This window comes from Chanos chanos, chromosome 9 (assembly GCF_902362185.1).
Source record: "Chanos chanos chromosome 9, fChaCha1.1, whole genome shotgun sequence".
Taxonomy (NCBI): Eukaryota; Metazoa; Chordata; class Actinopteri; order Gonorynchiformes; family Chanidae; genus Chanos; species Chanos chanos.
Window position 1 is genome coordinate 33,811,984 of NC_044503.1, and position 16,526 is coordinate 33,828,509.

Genomic DNA, 16,526 nt, shown 5'->3' on the forward strand with positions numbered 1-16,526 from the left:
TATCTATATTGTGTTCACATAATATCTGCTGACTGATGAGGTGTATCGATACGGCACGCACTAAAGCATTCATACAGCTCTGCTTGTGAGCAGCGCATGGGTAGAACTGGATATGATACCTGTGGGGATCTTGGTGAGCCCGGTGAGCTGCGTTGAAGACTTGTGAGTAAGGGTTGTCCAGGTTTCTCTCGACAGCAGAGGTCAAACTGCGTAAGAGGCCATTCTCTTACCATCACTGACCACCGTTTACAAATTCTAACATTTACAACATCTGTTTACGTCTTTTTACGCGAGATATACGAGAATGCGAGAAATATTTAGAAGGCGAAAGGCAGTGGGTTGAATTTATATAGGAGTAGTTCAGTGACAGATAAGTCAGATCTACGATTAGCAGTGTAGCGGAGAAGGTGAATCCACAAGGCATGGTACCTCTGGGAGGGGACCAGAGTGTAGCAGTTCAATACGGTTAATTCGTTTAACCTTCATTTGACTGTAAGAGGATAAGCGGCTTGGAAAATGAATGAATTTGACTGTGAGGCGAAGCTGAAACAAAATCCGAAGTGCATTGTGAAGAGTCATTGAGGGGAAAATGAAATTCAAAAGAGCTGTTCAATAAATAATTACAAAAAAAAACTTTCTGCTGCTTAGAATTGTTTTTAAACTCCATAAAGTCCACAAACAAGCTTTTTTTTCATATTTTAAACTGTCTGACATTAATATTTCACAAAGACTTTGATAATATTTAAGTTTTAGGCGTGTTTATTTCAATTTAATCCTGTGTGAAGAGGCTGAAGTTAACTTTCATCACAAAGTGTCTGTACCTTGACTTTGTTTTGAAATGCTCTTCTGAATCCCCACAGCCCACCGCGGTTACCATGGCTATCAGCAGTCTCTGCGGGCACGGACGACTCTGCCCCGAGAAGCCAATAACAACAGTCCCCAGTTACCCAGTGAGAATGGCCCCCAGTTTGGCTGGGGCTCCACCCCCACACCTGAAGAAGCAGGAGATTCCGACAAAAATCAGAGTCTCCGAGAGCTGCCCCTTCACATGGGTCTGAAGAGAGCAGTCTGGTATGCATGAGCATTCCGACCACTCATCTGGTACTGACTAATCCAGTACTCATTTAGTGCTGACTAATCCAGTACTCATTTAGGCTGACCCATGACCCAGGTATTAAAAGGCAGATGGGAATTTAAAACTGGGACGTAGCTGCAGTCCAGGACCTTGACTAGAGAGATGTAATCAACGATGATTGGAAGAGCATAAAAAGATGTATGGAATGAACAAACAGTTTTATGCGACGTGTGAAATATTCAATATCTCTCTCCCTCCCTCCTTCCATATCCCTCTTTCCCTCCCTCCGTCCTTCCCTCGTGTCCTCTCTCCCTCTCTCTCTCTCTCTCTCCCTCTGCAGGCAGGTGCAGAAGATGCAAGTTCCAGTTGTTTCCAGATGGGGTTCCGGCATAAACAAATACACTAAGGCTCTCAAGCGTTTCCGTAAAAATGCAATGGGGATCTTGGTCAAATTCGTACTGTGGAGGAAAGTGATACAAAAGATAGGAGGTGAGAAAAGGTGGTGGGGGGGGGGGGTGGAGGGAGAGAGCGATAGAGAGACTTTACTTGCTTCACCTCCAAAAACAGCTTTGATTCTGCATTAACCGGAGAGATGACAGTTTTTTTTTCATGGTGTTACACAATCATCTTGCGCTCATTGACACCCACTCTGTCAAATCCTCTCCCAGAGCCAACCCTCTTCTCCTCCTTTGTCTCTCAACAGGACACTTTGGAGGTGGCGTCCAATCCTACTTCCTCTTTCTTCGATTCCTGATCGTCCTCAACTTCCTGTCCTTCCTTTTGATTGCCGCGTTTGTCCTCATCCCTAATATTGTGTTTGAGGCCCAGGGTTCAAGCGTCTTCAGCCGAACTGGAAACGTCACCGAAAACACGAGTAACTAAACCAGGGCTTCGTCGCCCATGTTTTTTTTCTTTTATGGGTTTTTTTTTTTTTTTAGCATTGATTCTGATAACGGATTTGTCAAACACGAATTTGATCATGGTTTCATTGATGAGTCTGTTTAAATTTTAAGATGTCATCGTTTACAGCCATTCATTGTGCAGAAGTCTTAAAGTTCCTAAGCCATAAGCAATACGTTGTATAACTAGAAGTCTTCCGGCTACTGAAGACAAAAAGCGCACGTGAGCTTCATACTGGCTAACAGCAAATAGCTGTAAACAAGTGTGTCTGTGACAGAGTAGCTGTGTGTGTGTGTGTGTGAATTAGTGGTTAGTGTGTGTGTGTGTGTGTGTGTGTTTGCGTATCTAATTGGGAGTAAAGATGACTTTGGATCTGACAGTAGCAGAATGAGGCTCATTTGGGCTATTAATGCATTTTGGAGTTTGATTCCCAAATGTGAATGCGACCGGAATGAGGTTGAAATAGATCTTAAGGAAGTGAGGCCTGATGGAGAGACAAAGCTATATACCCCCCCCCCCCCACCCCCCCAAGAAAACACGACAATTCGGGATACTTCAGTGGATTGGGAAACCGCTGCATTTTAAACTGTTTCAACTGAGAGAGTGTCCTCACTCTGCCTTAATATCCTGTCGAACATTCCATGTTACTTGATCTCAGTTAATAATAAACAGAAACAGCCCTGCTACCAGCTCTTTTTATAAAAGTGGCTATGGAGACGTTATCTCGGTGATGGCTAATGCCCCCCTCCCACCTCCCCCACCTCTCCTTTTACCCATGGAGCAGTGCAGTTCTGCTGTGAAACATCAGATCTAACCCGGAACAAAAAAAAATCGTTTTTAGACGGACCAAACCACACGTTATCTCCCTAATATTGCTATAAGCTTCTGTTTTCCCCTCCAGAGACCTACTGTAGCCTAACAACCATATTACAAGCCTGTGAACTAGAAATCAAAACAATGTTAAGGGGCAGCGTTAGCTTCATTCTCTTCATCTTATACCAAGAACATTTAACATGCATGATTGTCCTGCCATCAGTCATTGGGTCCTTCTGTGCCTTCCATTGTTTTTTTGTTTGTTTGTTTGTTTTGTAAAATCTTTTTTTGTTTTTTTTCCTTCCAGACACAACAAATTGCGAGGGGTATGATCACGGTTCAGATACGCTCACTCCTTTCTACCAGTATTTCCTCGACTTGCTCTCGGGAACGGTACGGAACACAGTGATCCTCCTCCTGAACCTTGATCAAACTGGTTTTGGTTTCCATGGTTTTGCCATTGACATCTGTTTGACACTTCCGACATTTGCCTAAATTAACACACTGATACCCCGATTAATATTTCTGACCAAACCCGAACTCTTTAGGTCCTCCATGGACAGACTGAACTAACTCTAATTACCTTAAAGTTGCTTCTTAAAGAGGCCAGGTAAATTAGGGTCAAGATACACATTACACTGATGGTTTTTATGGTACGTGTGGATATGGAAAACAGGACGACAGACTTTGACCACGAAAATTTCCCCCTATTTTGATTCCGAATCTGATCACTACTTCCTGCTTCCTTCTTTTAGGGTTTTATGGAGTACTCCTACCTCTTCTACGGCTTCTATCAAAACACGGCGGTGATTAGCAACGGTTTCTCTTACAACATTCCTCTGGCATATTTGCTCACAGCTGCCTTCTACTTCCTATTCTGTCTGGTGTGCATTATCGTAAGGTGAGTTTACCATCGGCGAATGACAGGACAGCGCCGTCGTAAAGGGCTACAACAGAATCTCAGGCCCCGTTCTCAGACGGTTTTGAAACGCGTCTCGGGAGACCGGATCGCAAGCGGACGGCCGAGACACGTTACCGTTTACGCCCGTGTCTATCACGCGTCAAGGTGTCCAGCTGACCGCTCGTGTTCGGATTCCGTTACTGCCGTGTCATTTTCGCTAGAAGGTCATTAGGTTATTACGGTTATTACAGTTATTAGGTTATTAGGTTATTACGGTTATTACGTTAGACGCATCAGGACGAATTAGTGTTTACACTACAAAAGATATGTGGTCGAATGCGTCCCAGACCACCTCGGCAAGTGGTTTGAGTGATCGGATCGCAGTGCGTCTTGGTGGCCGTTTACAGTTGTATTTAGTGCTGTCCACCTGTGGTCCGATCACCCGAGACGCATTTTAAAACCAAGTGTAAACAGGGCCTTAATGAGAGAACCAATGAAATGCTTTGTTTTGTTTTTAAATAAACTTAAATCGTGCAGTGGGTCTTTTCTGTACAATCTGAGAGAGAGTTCTCCCTCGATTACTTTCTTCCCAGTCCAGTAAAAGGAACGTCTAGTCAGGGCAAAGAGAACAGCCATTATTCTTTTAAAATGAAATTCAGTGATCAGAGAATATATATAAATCCCAATCAGTTGCCCATATTCAGTTCATTTACAAATACAATAGTATCTTTCCCATTAACAAGCACTCCTCTCCTCTGATTGGTCCACAGCATGGGCAGTGCGTTGCGTGTCATCACTGCAGCGGGTGGAGGTGCAGTTGGAGGTTACAGTACGCTCGTGTTCACCGGATGGGATCACGGTCTCCAGGGAGATCGGGCCACCAAACTGAAACAGCAAAACCTGCGCCACCAGTTTCAGGTCAGCTGTGACCTCATGGTCTTGTCTCGTGTGAAGTGGACCGTGATTTTAGTGTAAAAGACTTTTAGCGTGCTAAGTCAGGTTGAGATGAACTGTGACCAGTGATAGACAAACTCAGCAACCCAGGTTGTGAGGACAAAGCGTGAGATTTTAATCAGACAGGGGCTTCTATTTTCACAGCAACAAGACAAGGTTAAAGGTCATCTCAAGGTCAGAAACCAAGGTCACAAAGTCAGGGTCAAGACACGATGCAGGCGAATTAACAGTCTTCCACATTACCTTTCATGCTTCAGATAAGCCAAAGTTTGATCTTGCATACATATAACATCAAACCTTCCATGAATAAACAAAAGTTTCCTTAGCTTAACACAGGATAGCACAGTATGCCTCTCGTACTGTGATCTGCTCACATACAAGACGACCCCAGAGGTGATACATCTACAGTAACAGACTGGACAAGGATATCGCCGAAATTATTTGTTACATTTGTTTGACTTTAAAAAATGACGCAAAAATGCACTTGTGAAAATGAATTTTGTCACAGATCATAGACAAGACGCGTCATTATCGCTCTCTTACCAAAAAAGGCTCTCCTCTGGAGCTCTGGAGCCTTATCTGGAAAGAAAAACACACACATGCAGACACACGCTACGCACTCCGCAAACTGACATGATGGAATGCCGATACGGCACTGGTTGTAAATTAAGCGTCACGCCTGTTTTTGGTCAAAGAGTAATGGGGAGAAAGGATCAGGTAAAAGGTAAGTAGGTAGGGGGGCGAGCGTGGGTGGGTTGGGGGGGGGGGTGGATGGGACGAGAGAAGGAGCAAAGAACATCCTGAATGATTAAGCAGAGTTTCCCTGGCAAGAAAAGAAACACAAAGACATGGTGTACGTTTAAATGAATTACGACTGCTTGGAGATTAATGGTAGAGAGGCTGCTACATCGAATTTTTTATTTAAAATAAGTCAAAGGTTGAATGTTTAGATAATCATTTTGATTAGAATGTGTATTAAGGACAATGATACAAATGTAATAAGAAGAATCTAATTTAGAATCATACAGAATCCATCACAATTCTGAGGCTCCGTCAGATGCAGGTAGAACACCTCGTGAGGAGCTGATTCTCACACGTTCAGATGTCTTTGCCGAAGAAAAAAATCCTAGTGTGAAAGTGAAACGTCAGACGTTCTGTCGTACACCTGTAAATCTCAAACTTTTACCTGTCCTCTGTCTCTTTGCCTAATATCAGTCCATTGTTTCTCTCCATCTGTCTGCCTCTCTCTCTCTCTCTCTCTCTCTCTTTCTTTCTCTGCGTCTCTGTGTGTCTCTCTCTCTGTGTCTCTCAGGTGGAGCTGGAGGAGGAGAGATTCCGGTTAAAGGCCGCGTCCCAGTCCCTGGGTCAAACAGTCGGGATGTACGTGCTCCGGATCTTTCTCAACCTGGTCGTTTTTGCGCTCCTCGGAGGAGCTTTCTACAGCATCTTCGTAGCTACAAGGTTCAGTCAGGTCAGCCAAACAAAACGAATAATTCATTCTCATTATGCCTCATCCTGTTTTAAACTGTGTGAATAGTACTGTAGCAGCACAGAGGTGAGGAAAACACTGACTACAGTCATAGAAGTGGTGGCGGTAACACACACACACACACACACACACAGGCACACACACACATAATAACACACACGCACACACAGGCACACACATGTACACAGGCGCACGCGCACACACACACACACACACACACACACAAACACTTCTTCAGCTGTGACGGTCAAAGTCGTAGCATATTGTAGCATATAACGTATTAACGTCAGCTGTTGAAACAGCAAAAGTGGCTGCAGTTTTGAATGTTTAATTTTTCCATAAGCAGGCTTAGTGTGAGAGAAAATGCTTAAAAAAAATAATGCAGAGGCCATTGCCACAATAATAGAAAAGAATTATTCTATTCATAATGTTCTTACAACATTATGGCTGACTCTAGCAGTGGCACAAGTCAGGTAGGTCAGTTCTGCAACTGCCATCTGTTGGAGGTGAATCTCCCAACAGATCTTTACCCTCTGAACACTAACCCCTTTTCTCGTTTTTTTTGTCAGAGCCGACAAGAGGAAGGCTTTCTGGGATTGCTACTGGAGTACCTGCCCTCCATCGTCATAACGGTCGAGAACTTTGTGGTGCCCTTTCTCTTTGGCAAGATCACAATTCTGGAGAATTACACTCCCAGTGTCACTGTAATAATGGCATTATTGAGGTTCGTAACACACACACACACACACAGAGAGAGAGAGAGAGAGTCCACCAGTACCACAGTTACACAGGCACTAATCTTATCTGGTTTCTGTCTACCTGGAAGTTTCTTACATCTTTTTGCTGAAAGATGTAGCAGAAAGCATTCGATCATCTCTCTTCTCTCTCTCTCTTCTCTATCTCTCTCTCCCTCTCTCTCTCTCTCTCTCTTCTCTATCTCTCTCTCCCTCTCTCTCTCTTTCTCTCTTCTCTCTCTCTCTCTCTCTCTCTCTCGCAGGGCAGTGTTTCTGCGTTTAGTCAGTCTGGCTGTTCTGCTCTATACACTGTGGGCTGAGATCACTTGTGGTGGAAAACCGGAGAGTGCAGAATGCCTTCCTTGCAATTACAACTATAACCGATATCAGGTAAACATCAGCTCATATTACATAGGAAATTAATAAAATCATTATCTCACATAATAATAATATTAAATAATACATTCATTATATTACATAATTTAGTAATGATAGTAAGTCAGTAGTAATAAAGTAAACTAATAATTCCTCTCTCTCTCTCTCTCTGTCTCTCTCTCTCTCTCTCACACACACACACACACACACACACACACTCTCAGTGCTGGGAGACGCGGGTTGGACAGGAGATGTACAAGTTAACGCTGTTTGATCTCCTGACAACACTTGCTGTCCTCATTTTAGTAGAGTTTCCCCGCAGGTGAGTCCTGTTCGCTGACACACACACACACACACAGACATACACGCACACACATACATACACACACACACACACACACACACATACACGCACACGCAAACGCACACACACAAACACACACACACATACACGCACACACACACACACACACAAACACACACACACATACACGCACACACACACACACACACAAACACACACACACACACACACACACACATAGACACACGCACACACATACACACACACACACACACACACACACACACATACATACACACACACACACACGCACATACACACACATACACACACACACACACACACACACACAAACACAAACACACACTCACACACACACACACACAAACACACACACACACATACACACACGCGCACACACATACACTGAGACTGTTCTCTCTGTCCTCTAGGTTAGCTGTCGACCACTGCTCATGTGCTCTCAGTCGCTGGCTGGGTAGACAGGAGTTTGAGGTCCCATCCAACGTCCTTGCTGTGGTCTATGGTCAGACAGTTGTATGGACAGGAGCTCTCTTCTGCCCCCTGCTGCCAGTCATTAACACCATCAAATTCATCATTTTCTTCTATTGCAAAAAGGTATCTTACAGCAGTGTAGATAGAAGTAATGCAGTGTATTGGGTTTTCAGTAAATGCTGTGTCTGCCTGTTACCCCATAATGACTGCATTAGAGGGCATCTAGGTAGAGCAGTGATTACCTGTAATAACAGGACATTGTGATGTAGTCCTCTCTAAAAGAACAGCAGAGCAGTCTATTGGATGTAATATGTTGGTAAATTTCGTGAATGTAACCAATCGGTCATTTTTATAATCACAGTATGACCGTTATCATTTAAATGTTACAACTGGATAGAACTAAGTCATTTCGTAAACTTAATTCTGATTTACAATTTTTAATAACATGACATGGCTTCTTTGTTTGCTTCCTTGCTTGCTTGTCTCAGGTCACTCTGTTCCAGAATTGTCGGCCTGCTTCTAGAACATTCCGCTCCACCAGCTCCAACTTCTTCTTCTTTGTCGTTCTCCTCTTGGGCTGGGCCCTGGCTTCCGTGACCCTAATTTACAGTGTGGCTGTGTAAGTGCCCGACAACAATTTCTCACTTTGTTGACGACACAAAACCCTCCCTCCGTTTCTGTTAGTATCCTTCCCTCTCTAATCACACTACCACTGTATTTCGCTCAAAGATTAAGATTAAGATGAAAGATTCAAGTAGAAGGTTGATAGTGGCATGGAAGAGTTACAAGCGCCTGTCTTGGAGCAGTTTGCAATAGTAACTGTGTGTTGAACTGAAAAAGAAGCCTCTGCTGTGTGTATAAATATAATTAAAGAGAACTGTTCCACAATCTTTTTTTTTTCAATGCTTTCCTTAGGATCCATCCATCCTATGGTTGTGGTCCTTTCAGATCTCTCCTGACAATGTGGACCATTGTCCCTGCAACCTTCTACTCTCTCCCAAATACCACTCAGGAATTCCTCTTCTATATTGGATCCCAAAAATTCTCCATCCCCCTGTTTCTCTCCTCCTGGTCAGTGCACCTAACTCCCTGACTCAGCACTTTCTGATACCTTCAACTTACTTCAAATAAGGAACAAAAATGTAAAAGCAATAAACTTTAAAGTGATAGATAGATAGATAGATAGATAGATAGATAGATAGATAGATAGATAGATAGATAGATAGATAGATAGATAGATAGATAGATAGATAGAGAAGTATTTATTTATTTAGCAATGTACTTTTTGATTCATTAATTCATTCGCTTTTTTAATGCTTATATTCTTATTCATTATTTAGTTGGTGGGTTGGTTTGGCTTGTTAGTTTTGATCCTAAACCCAGTGCTGACTGTAGGTCTCCTTCTCTTCCTCCAGTGTGCTGCTGTGTTTCACGGGTGCACTGGCCTCTGTTTACGGGAGGAGTGTGGCTCAGTTGAAAATCCAGCACAAAAATGTGAGTGTGCCACTCCAGTCGTGTACATTCATCCTGCAAATGTAGTTAAAAGTGACACTCTAACAAAATGATCAATAGAACATGCGTGTTCAAATCGAGCACACTTTTTCTTTTTTCTTCACAAGTCACAATCGTTACCAGTAAATTCTTCCTTGCCGGCAAAATCGGCCAGCAAAATGCTTATGTGTGTTTCCTGTGGTGTTTCCAGGAGGGACGAGATAAACAGTTCCTGGTCAAACAGATCAAGGAGATGAGTGAGAAACAAGGAAAAGCAAGACGACGAAGGCAACAAAGACAACCCAAAGAACCCAGACATACAACAGATCCAAGACAACTATGGAAACAGAGGGAACAAAGAGAACCTTGGGAACCGAGAGAACAAAGAGAACCTTGGGAATCCAGAGATCATGGGGAGCCACGGATCACCACAGAACCCAGAGAACCATGGGAATCCAGAAGGGCAGAAGCATGGGACAACAGAGAGCCAAGAGAACCATGGGAGTCCAGAGATCAAAGAGAACCACGGAACGCCAGAGAACCATTGGAATCCAGAGGAGCAGAACCATGGGACAACAGAGAAGGGGGAGAACCGTGGAACACCAGAGAACCAAGAGAACCATGGGAATCCAGAGATCAAAGAGAACCTTGGAACACAAGAGAACCATGGGAGTCCAGAGAAGAACCTTGGGGCAACAGAGAACAAAGAGGTCCATGGGGCACCAGAGGAGGAGAACCATGGGAATCCAGAGAGCAAAGAGAACCATGGAACACCAGAGAACCAAGAGAACCATTGGAATCCAGGCAACGAGAAACATGGGAGAACAGAGAACAAAGAGATCCATGGGACACCAGAGGACAAGGAGAACCATGGGGATCCAGAGAACCAAGACAATCCACAGAACCACAGCAAGCAATCCAGAACCAAAGACCAATGAGGGACAATTACAGCAGTGAGGCACCCTGGGCGGGACAGCAGAATTATGGCTATGATGCAACAGACGAGCCCTATGTGGGCCATCCATATCCACCATACACATAGTCTGCCTGTGGACCTTTTACACTCTAGAGGTTTACACTCAGTGAAGATGCATGAATGTTTACAACGTACTGCACTTTAAAAATGACTAGTCCCCTAGCAAAAGTCCTTATATGGCCTTATACGATCACTGGTTGTGTCAAATGGTTTTAGGTCCGTGTCTGCTGACCAACTCTTAACCCAAAACATAATCTGAACATAATAAGTTGACTTAAAAAAGAGAGGGAAAAATAAAATTAAATACATAAATAAATAAATATAATAACAATAATAATAATAATAATAAATGATGAGATTTAGGAACACAGGTGATTTTGTGTTCTTTTTATTTTTATAAATGTCATTTTCTTGATTTTTTTTTTTTTTTTCATCTACGACGCTTGTCTTTGCGCACTGGTTGTAGTATATTTCTGAGTATATTTCTGAATGGATAAAGTAGTCACTGGAAACCTCTGACGGTTTCTTCCCTACACATAGGAATATGACGCTCCAGAGTTTCTGATATTCCTTGTTCTCCTTAATGTTTAAAGTACAAACAAGTTTTCTACACAAAAAAAATAAATATGCTCCGTCTTCCTTTTATTATTTAAATGATTTACAACCCACCGCTTGCCGCAGCACCATATTACGATCCTCGCGCTTCACTAAAAATAACAGCTTTTGACGTGCACCGTCCAGAGAATTCAAAATTAAGTCCAAAGGTTAAACTGGAACTGAAATCATTTAGAAGGAAGCGTAAATGTAAGAGTAAGACAGGCAAACAAATGGTAAACGCGAATGCTGCAGAGCCTTCAGAATCCCAGGTTAAACCGCATGCGAATGTTGTCCATTTTCAGTTTTACACGGCTCAATTGCTTATGATGTAAACGAAGTTGAAGAGGCCGCTAGAAAGCCACGGTACATTACGCCCTCTTGTGATAAAGCTTTTCGTCCTGACTTGCGTGGTGACGTTCAGTGTCTTCCGTTTGTCTACATCCGGTTTCTGTGTTGCGCGGAAGCTGAAGACGTTTCGGTGAATATTCGTATGATTTGTGCTGTAATCAGGCTGCTTGCGATTTTAAAGACTGTTTACTCTTAGTCTAATTCAATTTGACGCCTTTTACATCCTGAAATTAAGCAGAGCTTAATTCGAAAGGTCTTATTTTCGTCATTTAATGATTTCTGCCACTGAGAATGTTTTGTATGTCTGTAGTAGGAGGGATTTGTATAAGTGACAAAGGTCCAAGCCAATGAGCAGCACGTGTTTTTGAGACACAGTCTCACAAGCCCTTTTTATCCAACCAGGCACCAGCAAACGAAGGAACTGTTGAGGGAGTCTTGGCCTCTGAAGTACATTTTGGCACTTTCGTGTCCAAATTATAAATCGATTGAGAATTTATTTCTGAATAGTGTTTCAAAAAGTCTGTGCGAAAGATGAACATTTTACCAAAGAAAAGCTGGCACGTTCGAAACAAGGATAACATCGCGCGCGTGCGCCGAGATGAGGCTCGCGCAGCCGAGGAGGAACGCGAACTCCAACGTAGAATCGAGCGCGCGGAGCAAGAGGTAACCACAGCAACGGAGCATCCTCGTCCCATGCAGTCTTCCATACAATTTGACGTCACACTGTCGTTAATTTGTGTCAGTCAAATCCAAGCACTTCAAGCTAAATTTTTCAAACTTGTACAACTGTCGGTTTTCCCAGATGTAAGACTATCTCAGCCCCAGTCTTGAATAACTAATATTATGAGTGTTTCCCTTGCGTTCTTCCCGAATTGGTCACTTTAAAACTTTCTTTAAAAAGAGGAGATTTCTTTAGATGAAGCTTCGACTCAAGGACCTGTCCTGTGTAGGGGCATTTACAGTGACGTGTGTACTTGTGCTCTTGTCTGTTTTTCCAGGCGCGAACAGAGTATTTGAGAAAAAAGTCGCGGGGAGCCCTCGAACAGAAAGGAGGATGGAGGGAACACGACGAACAGAGTGGAGGAGCAGATCAACACTTGAACCTCTTCCCTGTTGAGGAAGCTACAGAAAAGAAAGGGAATGCAGAATATCTTAAAGAAAAGAAAGAGGAGAAGGTATCAACTTCGCATAAAATTATTTACAAAAAGTTGCTCTCCCTCAAAAAGAAAGTAAATGTGCTTTTTTTATGCCAAAGTAGGATATAGCGTTTTGAAATATACAATTACATTTGCAACTGTCAGACAGCTGCTGGATTCTAAAATATAAAAGGAAATTACTGGAACATTTTGAAACATATTTCTGTTATTGTGTCTTAGGAAAAACAGGAGCGTGCGATTGGCCTGCTGGTGTCTCTGGGCCCCGCCCCCGGAACAGAGGCCACACCCTGGTACATGAAAGACAGGACAGAGAGAGAGAAGGAAGAGGATGAAGGCAAAGACAAGAAGGACAAAGACAGAAAGAGACATGTTGGCATCAGGGAGGAAGAGAAAGAGAAGAAAGATAAGAGACTGAAGGATAGCCTGGACCCACTGAAAGACATCGAAAAAGCACTGGCAGTAAAGGAGAAGAAAGACATGAAAAAAAAGAAGAAGGATAAAAGAGATAAGAGAGAGAGGACAAGTGGGGAGAGGTGAGGAATGATGTTTTTTGTTTGTTTTAAAACACCAGTCGGCTGTCGTGCAACACTTTCACCCCCTCCCTCGTAATACTACAATACGGTTATTTTACGTACTGTTTCACGTACAATTTATTAAAGTTATTTTCCTTCAACATTTTTTGCTTGCTGATAGACTTTGCCGTTTACGTCACATGACAAGCAAAGTTACTTTGACGTGTCAAATAGAAAAAGATGAATTCTGTGTATAACGAATAGTGTTTTCAGGGAGTTATTTGAGAATGTTCTGCAACAAACAGCTCCTTTCACCGTATGCTTGGTTTGTGTTCTGCAGGCTGTCTCAGAAGTCGCTTTGGATAAAAGCGTTTGGGAAATAAATAGATGTAAATGTAAGTGTAGTTTTAAGCGATACTTTAAAGACTGTCTCACTGCTTCTCTCTCGATCGAGCAGCTCCATCGAAAAGTTGCGTGCGGAACGTCTGCAGAGGGAAGCTGAGGAGAGACGGAGAGCCCAGGCCTTGCTGGACCAGAAGAACGGAAAGGAGAAAGAAAAAGAGAGAGTGGCGGATGACAGAGACCGACCGTACAACAGCGCCTACTTCCCAGAGCTCGCCCGGAAGAGGCAGAGAAACGACAGGGATCAGTACGGCTTCTAGAAGATTCCAGGACTCTGTATTTAAAGATTCCCGCCTTTCAGTATCCATCATTGCACTCTGAATGCAAGGCTCAGAGACAACTGAAGTTTAAACAAAAACTCACGTTGTCCTGTACGGACTGAGCAGGTTTAAAAGTCTTCGCTGATAAGTTGGAGGTGGTTCCAAATGTTCTCAAATATTCTCCTTTGTTCGAACCTTCATGTCTGTTATTAGAGCATGAAAGCAAGTTATAAACTGTGAGTCTGAACTGTGTGAGATCCGGGTCGAGGAACGGTCCTGACTGGTTAGAACTGATTACTATAGAGATAAAACTTGAGGCGACCTAAACCAGTGTAGTGGTTTCGCCCACCTCTAGAAAAGGTAATCAATGGAACACTCAACTACTCATTCTAGAATCAAAAAATACAATGAGAATGAGGATTCTGCTACCGTTTTGGAGGAAAATGGGTCTTGTTTAGGGAAAATGGGAGGCTTTGTCAACCTATCTAAGCAGCTGTGGTAGAAACTGAAAATGCTACATGCTATATTGAACCAGACAACGCTAATATTGATTCATGTGCAACGTTTTGTAAATGTGTTTTGTTCATGAGAGAGATAAAAAATAATTTATGTTTTTTCAGGAATCTCAAACCAACCATAATATGCAATGTTACAAATATTGTGTTTAATGACAGAGTATGTGACAGAGAGGGAGACAACGCAAGGGAAAGCAAATCTCCCTCGTAGTTTCTCTTTGCTTTTCATTTTTCCTAAAATTGCCGACTGTCTTTTCAAATAAAAACGGCTATTTTCCTTGAGTAGTATGACACAGTCCTGAACTATTAATCACAGAAATGCCTTTTTATAAAAGAAAAAGATTTCTGCATCCTAATTAAGGGGATGTTTTGTTTTCAGCTGTCAGTAATCTAACAGTGTGCGGTACAAGTATACGCAAACCACCCCAGACACAGATTTGCATGTAATTAATTTTCACTGAAAGCTTCAGCGTTCAGCTGTCTGGGCACTTGTCATCTGGAAAGGATTAAGATACGTTTATATATTCCTAAAGATTTCTGCGTGGGCATACCTGAAGACGATTTAAAGATAGATATCCATATAAGAGATGGGGGCGATGGTGCCGCTTAAAATCAAGCCACAGAGAACTCGTAAAACAAACGGGGCTTTTTTGTAAGCAGGTAGCTATCCAATCGAAGGACACCGTAAAGTGATACAATTCCGAGACAGCGGAGAAACCTTGAGTAACGGAAACGAGCGCTCTCCCTGAGCCGTTGAGAGATCATAATGCGAGCACCGTCGCGTCTGACGTAGAGAGCCGTTACTGGGAGAAAACATACTATACACACACACACGCACACACAGAGGATGCTGACATAGGAGATTGGGCTGAATCTGCTATAATACTGTCGTATTGACTTCAACGGGGCTATACGTTCCGTTTTCTATCCTTAAAAAACGTGACTATAGCAAACGAGTTAAGATATTCGCGTTCTGACGATGATGTTGATCACTGGATTAGGTTGAGTGCGTTGGCTGCACAATAGCCCATCACTCACACCGTGTTTAATTGCGGATTAAGGCGAATTCAGACGGAGGAGGGGAACGGAGAAGTGGTGAATAACAAGGAGACGTTTTCTTTATTAGCGGAGAACAGTAGGGGGGACTAGACCAGGAGAGACGGAGGACGCGCCAAGGCGGCGAGGTTGAAATTCAGCGCTCGGATGGTGGTGCCGTGGATCCCGCGACTATGCGACGACAGTGCTGGATGATGGTGCTGGCGGGGATGATGTTGTACTTCAATCCGGAGAGAGCTTTAGGGGCCCCGCAGCGGGAAGGTGAGAGGAGTCGTTTGGGTGCTGTGATATTATTGATGCTGAGGAGAAAGACGGCGCGAGGGAGGTGGGAGGGGGGAAACGAGTGCCATGAGACGGAATGAATAAGGGAAAATTATATGGTCGTATGACACAGAAACCAATTCTACGCACTCTTAATATAGGCTACGGCATATGTACGGAAAAAAACAAGACCTTGTCGCTTTTATTAATATTAAATCTTAGACCATGATAAGTAGCCTCCATTGGTAAAACAGTCGTCTCTTATTCAGAAATACACTCAAAACGACCTTATTTCAACGGTAAATGACACCTATTTAAAAGAGAGCAGATCATTAACATAGGCTGTAGGTTATTTTCGCTTTAAAGGCCAAACCCTTATGTCTAAATCATAATTAGCCGTCCAAGAAAGACTTGTTGTATTTACCAGACATCTTCTATAATATGTTTTTGTCACTCTCGTGTACACGTATATCTGACAGACCAAAACGGACTGGGTTGCTGTACACTGTATCATATCGTATGCTATTGTGGTATTGTTTTGATAGGATTATTGGCACGGAGACGTAATAGGCCCCTCGTGTTTATTTGTGCGCGCTCGTATGCAGAGCCCGTGTTCCCATATGGCGAGAGGAGGATGAAAAGAATAGCAGTGCGCATTGACAGAGAAAGGAATCTGCACATTGGCTAAAGTCACTCTGTATACAACAATAACGGTCGCTGACTTGTGTAGAATAAGTAAAAATCGTCTTTGGTTTGTGTATGTGTGTGTGTGTGTGTGTGTGTGTATGTGTGTGGGGGGGGGTTTTTTTTCCTCCAAGCAGTATTTTGAGGATTCGTAGATTATATGTCCGTGTCTTGCTGGAGAGAATTCACGTCACTTTGCAACCCTTCAC

General features: G+C 43.0%; 2 protein-coding genes across 2 annotated transcripts in view; both read left to right on the top strand.

The window, feature by feature from the left end:
* Nucleotides 1–10,487, top strand: part of tmc4 (transmembrane channel-like 4) — a 10,736-nt gene extending 249 nt beyond the window's left edge. The window contains exons 2-17 of the mRNA XM_030785470.1: nucleotides 861–1,071; nucleotides 1,416–1,564; nucleotides 1,779–1,949; nucleotides 3,096–3,181; nucleotides 3,544–3,689; nucleotides 4,460–4,607; nucleotides 5,956–6,114; nucleotides 6,702–6,856; nucleotides 7,130–7,256; nucleotides 7,466–7,563; nucleotides 7,998–8,181; nucleotides 8,547–8,677; nucleotides 8,974–9,129; nucleotides 9,474–9,552; nucleotides 9,761–9,823; nucleotides 9,876–10,487. Coding sequence (XP_030641330.1) covers nucleotides 861–1,071; nucleotides 1,416–1,564; nucleotides 1,779–1,949; nucleotides 3,096–3,181; nucleotides 3,544–3,689; nucleotides 4,460–4,607; nucleotides 5,956–6,114; nucleotides 6,702–6,856; nucleotides 7,130–7,256; nucleotides 7,466–7,563; nucleotides 7,998–8,181; nucleotides 8,547–8,677; nucleotides 8,974–9,129; nucleotides 9,474–9,552; nucleotides 9,761–9,823; nucleotides 9,876–10,487 — 2,675 coding nt within the window. The remainder of the gene's footprint in view (nucleotides 1–860; nucleotides 1,072–1,415; nucleotides 1,565–1,778; nucleotides 1,950–3,095; nucleotides 3,182–3,543; nucleotides 3,690–4,459; nucleotides 4,608–5,955; nucleotides 6,115–6,701; nucleotides 6,857–7,129; nucleotides 7,257–7,465; nucleotides 7,564–7,997; nucleotides 8,182–8,546; nucleotides 8,678–8,973; nucleotides 9,130–9,473; nucleotides 9,553–9,760; nucleotides 9,824–9,875) is intronic.
* Nucleotides 10,488–11,558: 1,071 nt separating this feature from the next.
* Nucleotides 11,559–14,492, top strand: leng1 (leukocyte receptor cluster (LRC) member 1). Its single transcript, XM_030784655.1, has 5 exons — nucleotides 11,559–11,600; nucleotides 11,873–12,133; nucleotides 12,469–12,645; nucleotides 12,847–13,160; nucleotides 13,597–14,492. Exons 2-5 carry the CDS (start codon nucleotides 12,002–12,004, stop codon nucleotides 13,799–13,801), a joined length of 828 nt encoding a protein of 275 aa, XP_030640515.1. The 5' UTR covers nucleotides 11,559–11,600; nucleotides 11,873–12,001; the 3' UTR covers nucleotides 13,802–14,492.
* The last annotated feature ends 2,034 nt before the right edge of the window (nucleotides 14,493–16,526 follow it).

Bases quoted from the DNA above. Each gene is read 5' to 3' on its own strand.
- leng1 (XM_030784655.1), top strand. From the start codon at position 12,002: ATGAACATTTTACCAAAGAAAAGCTGGCACGTTCGAAACAAGGATAAC. The intron at 12,646-12,846 runs GTATCAACTTCG...ATTGTGTCTTAG, and splicing joins AAGAAAAGAAAGAGGAGAAG to GAAAAACAGGAGCGTGCGAT. The intron at 13,161-13,596 runs GTGAGGAATGAT...TCGATCGAGCAG, and splicing joins GAGAGGACAAGTGGGGAGAG to CTCCATCGAAAAGTTGCGTG.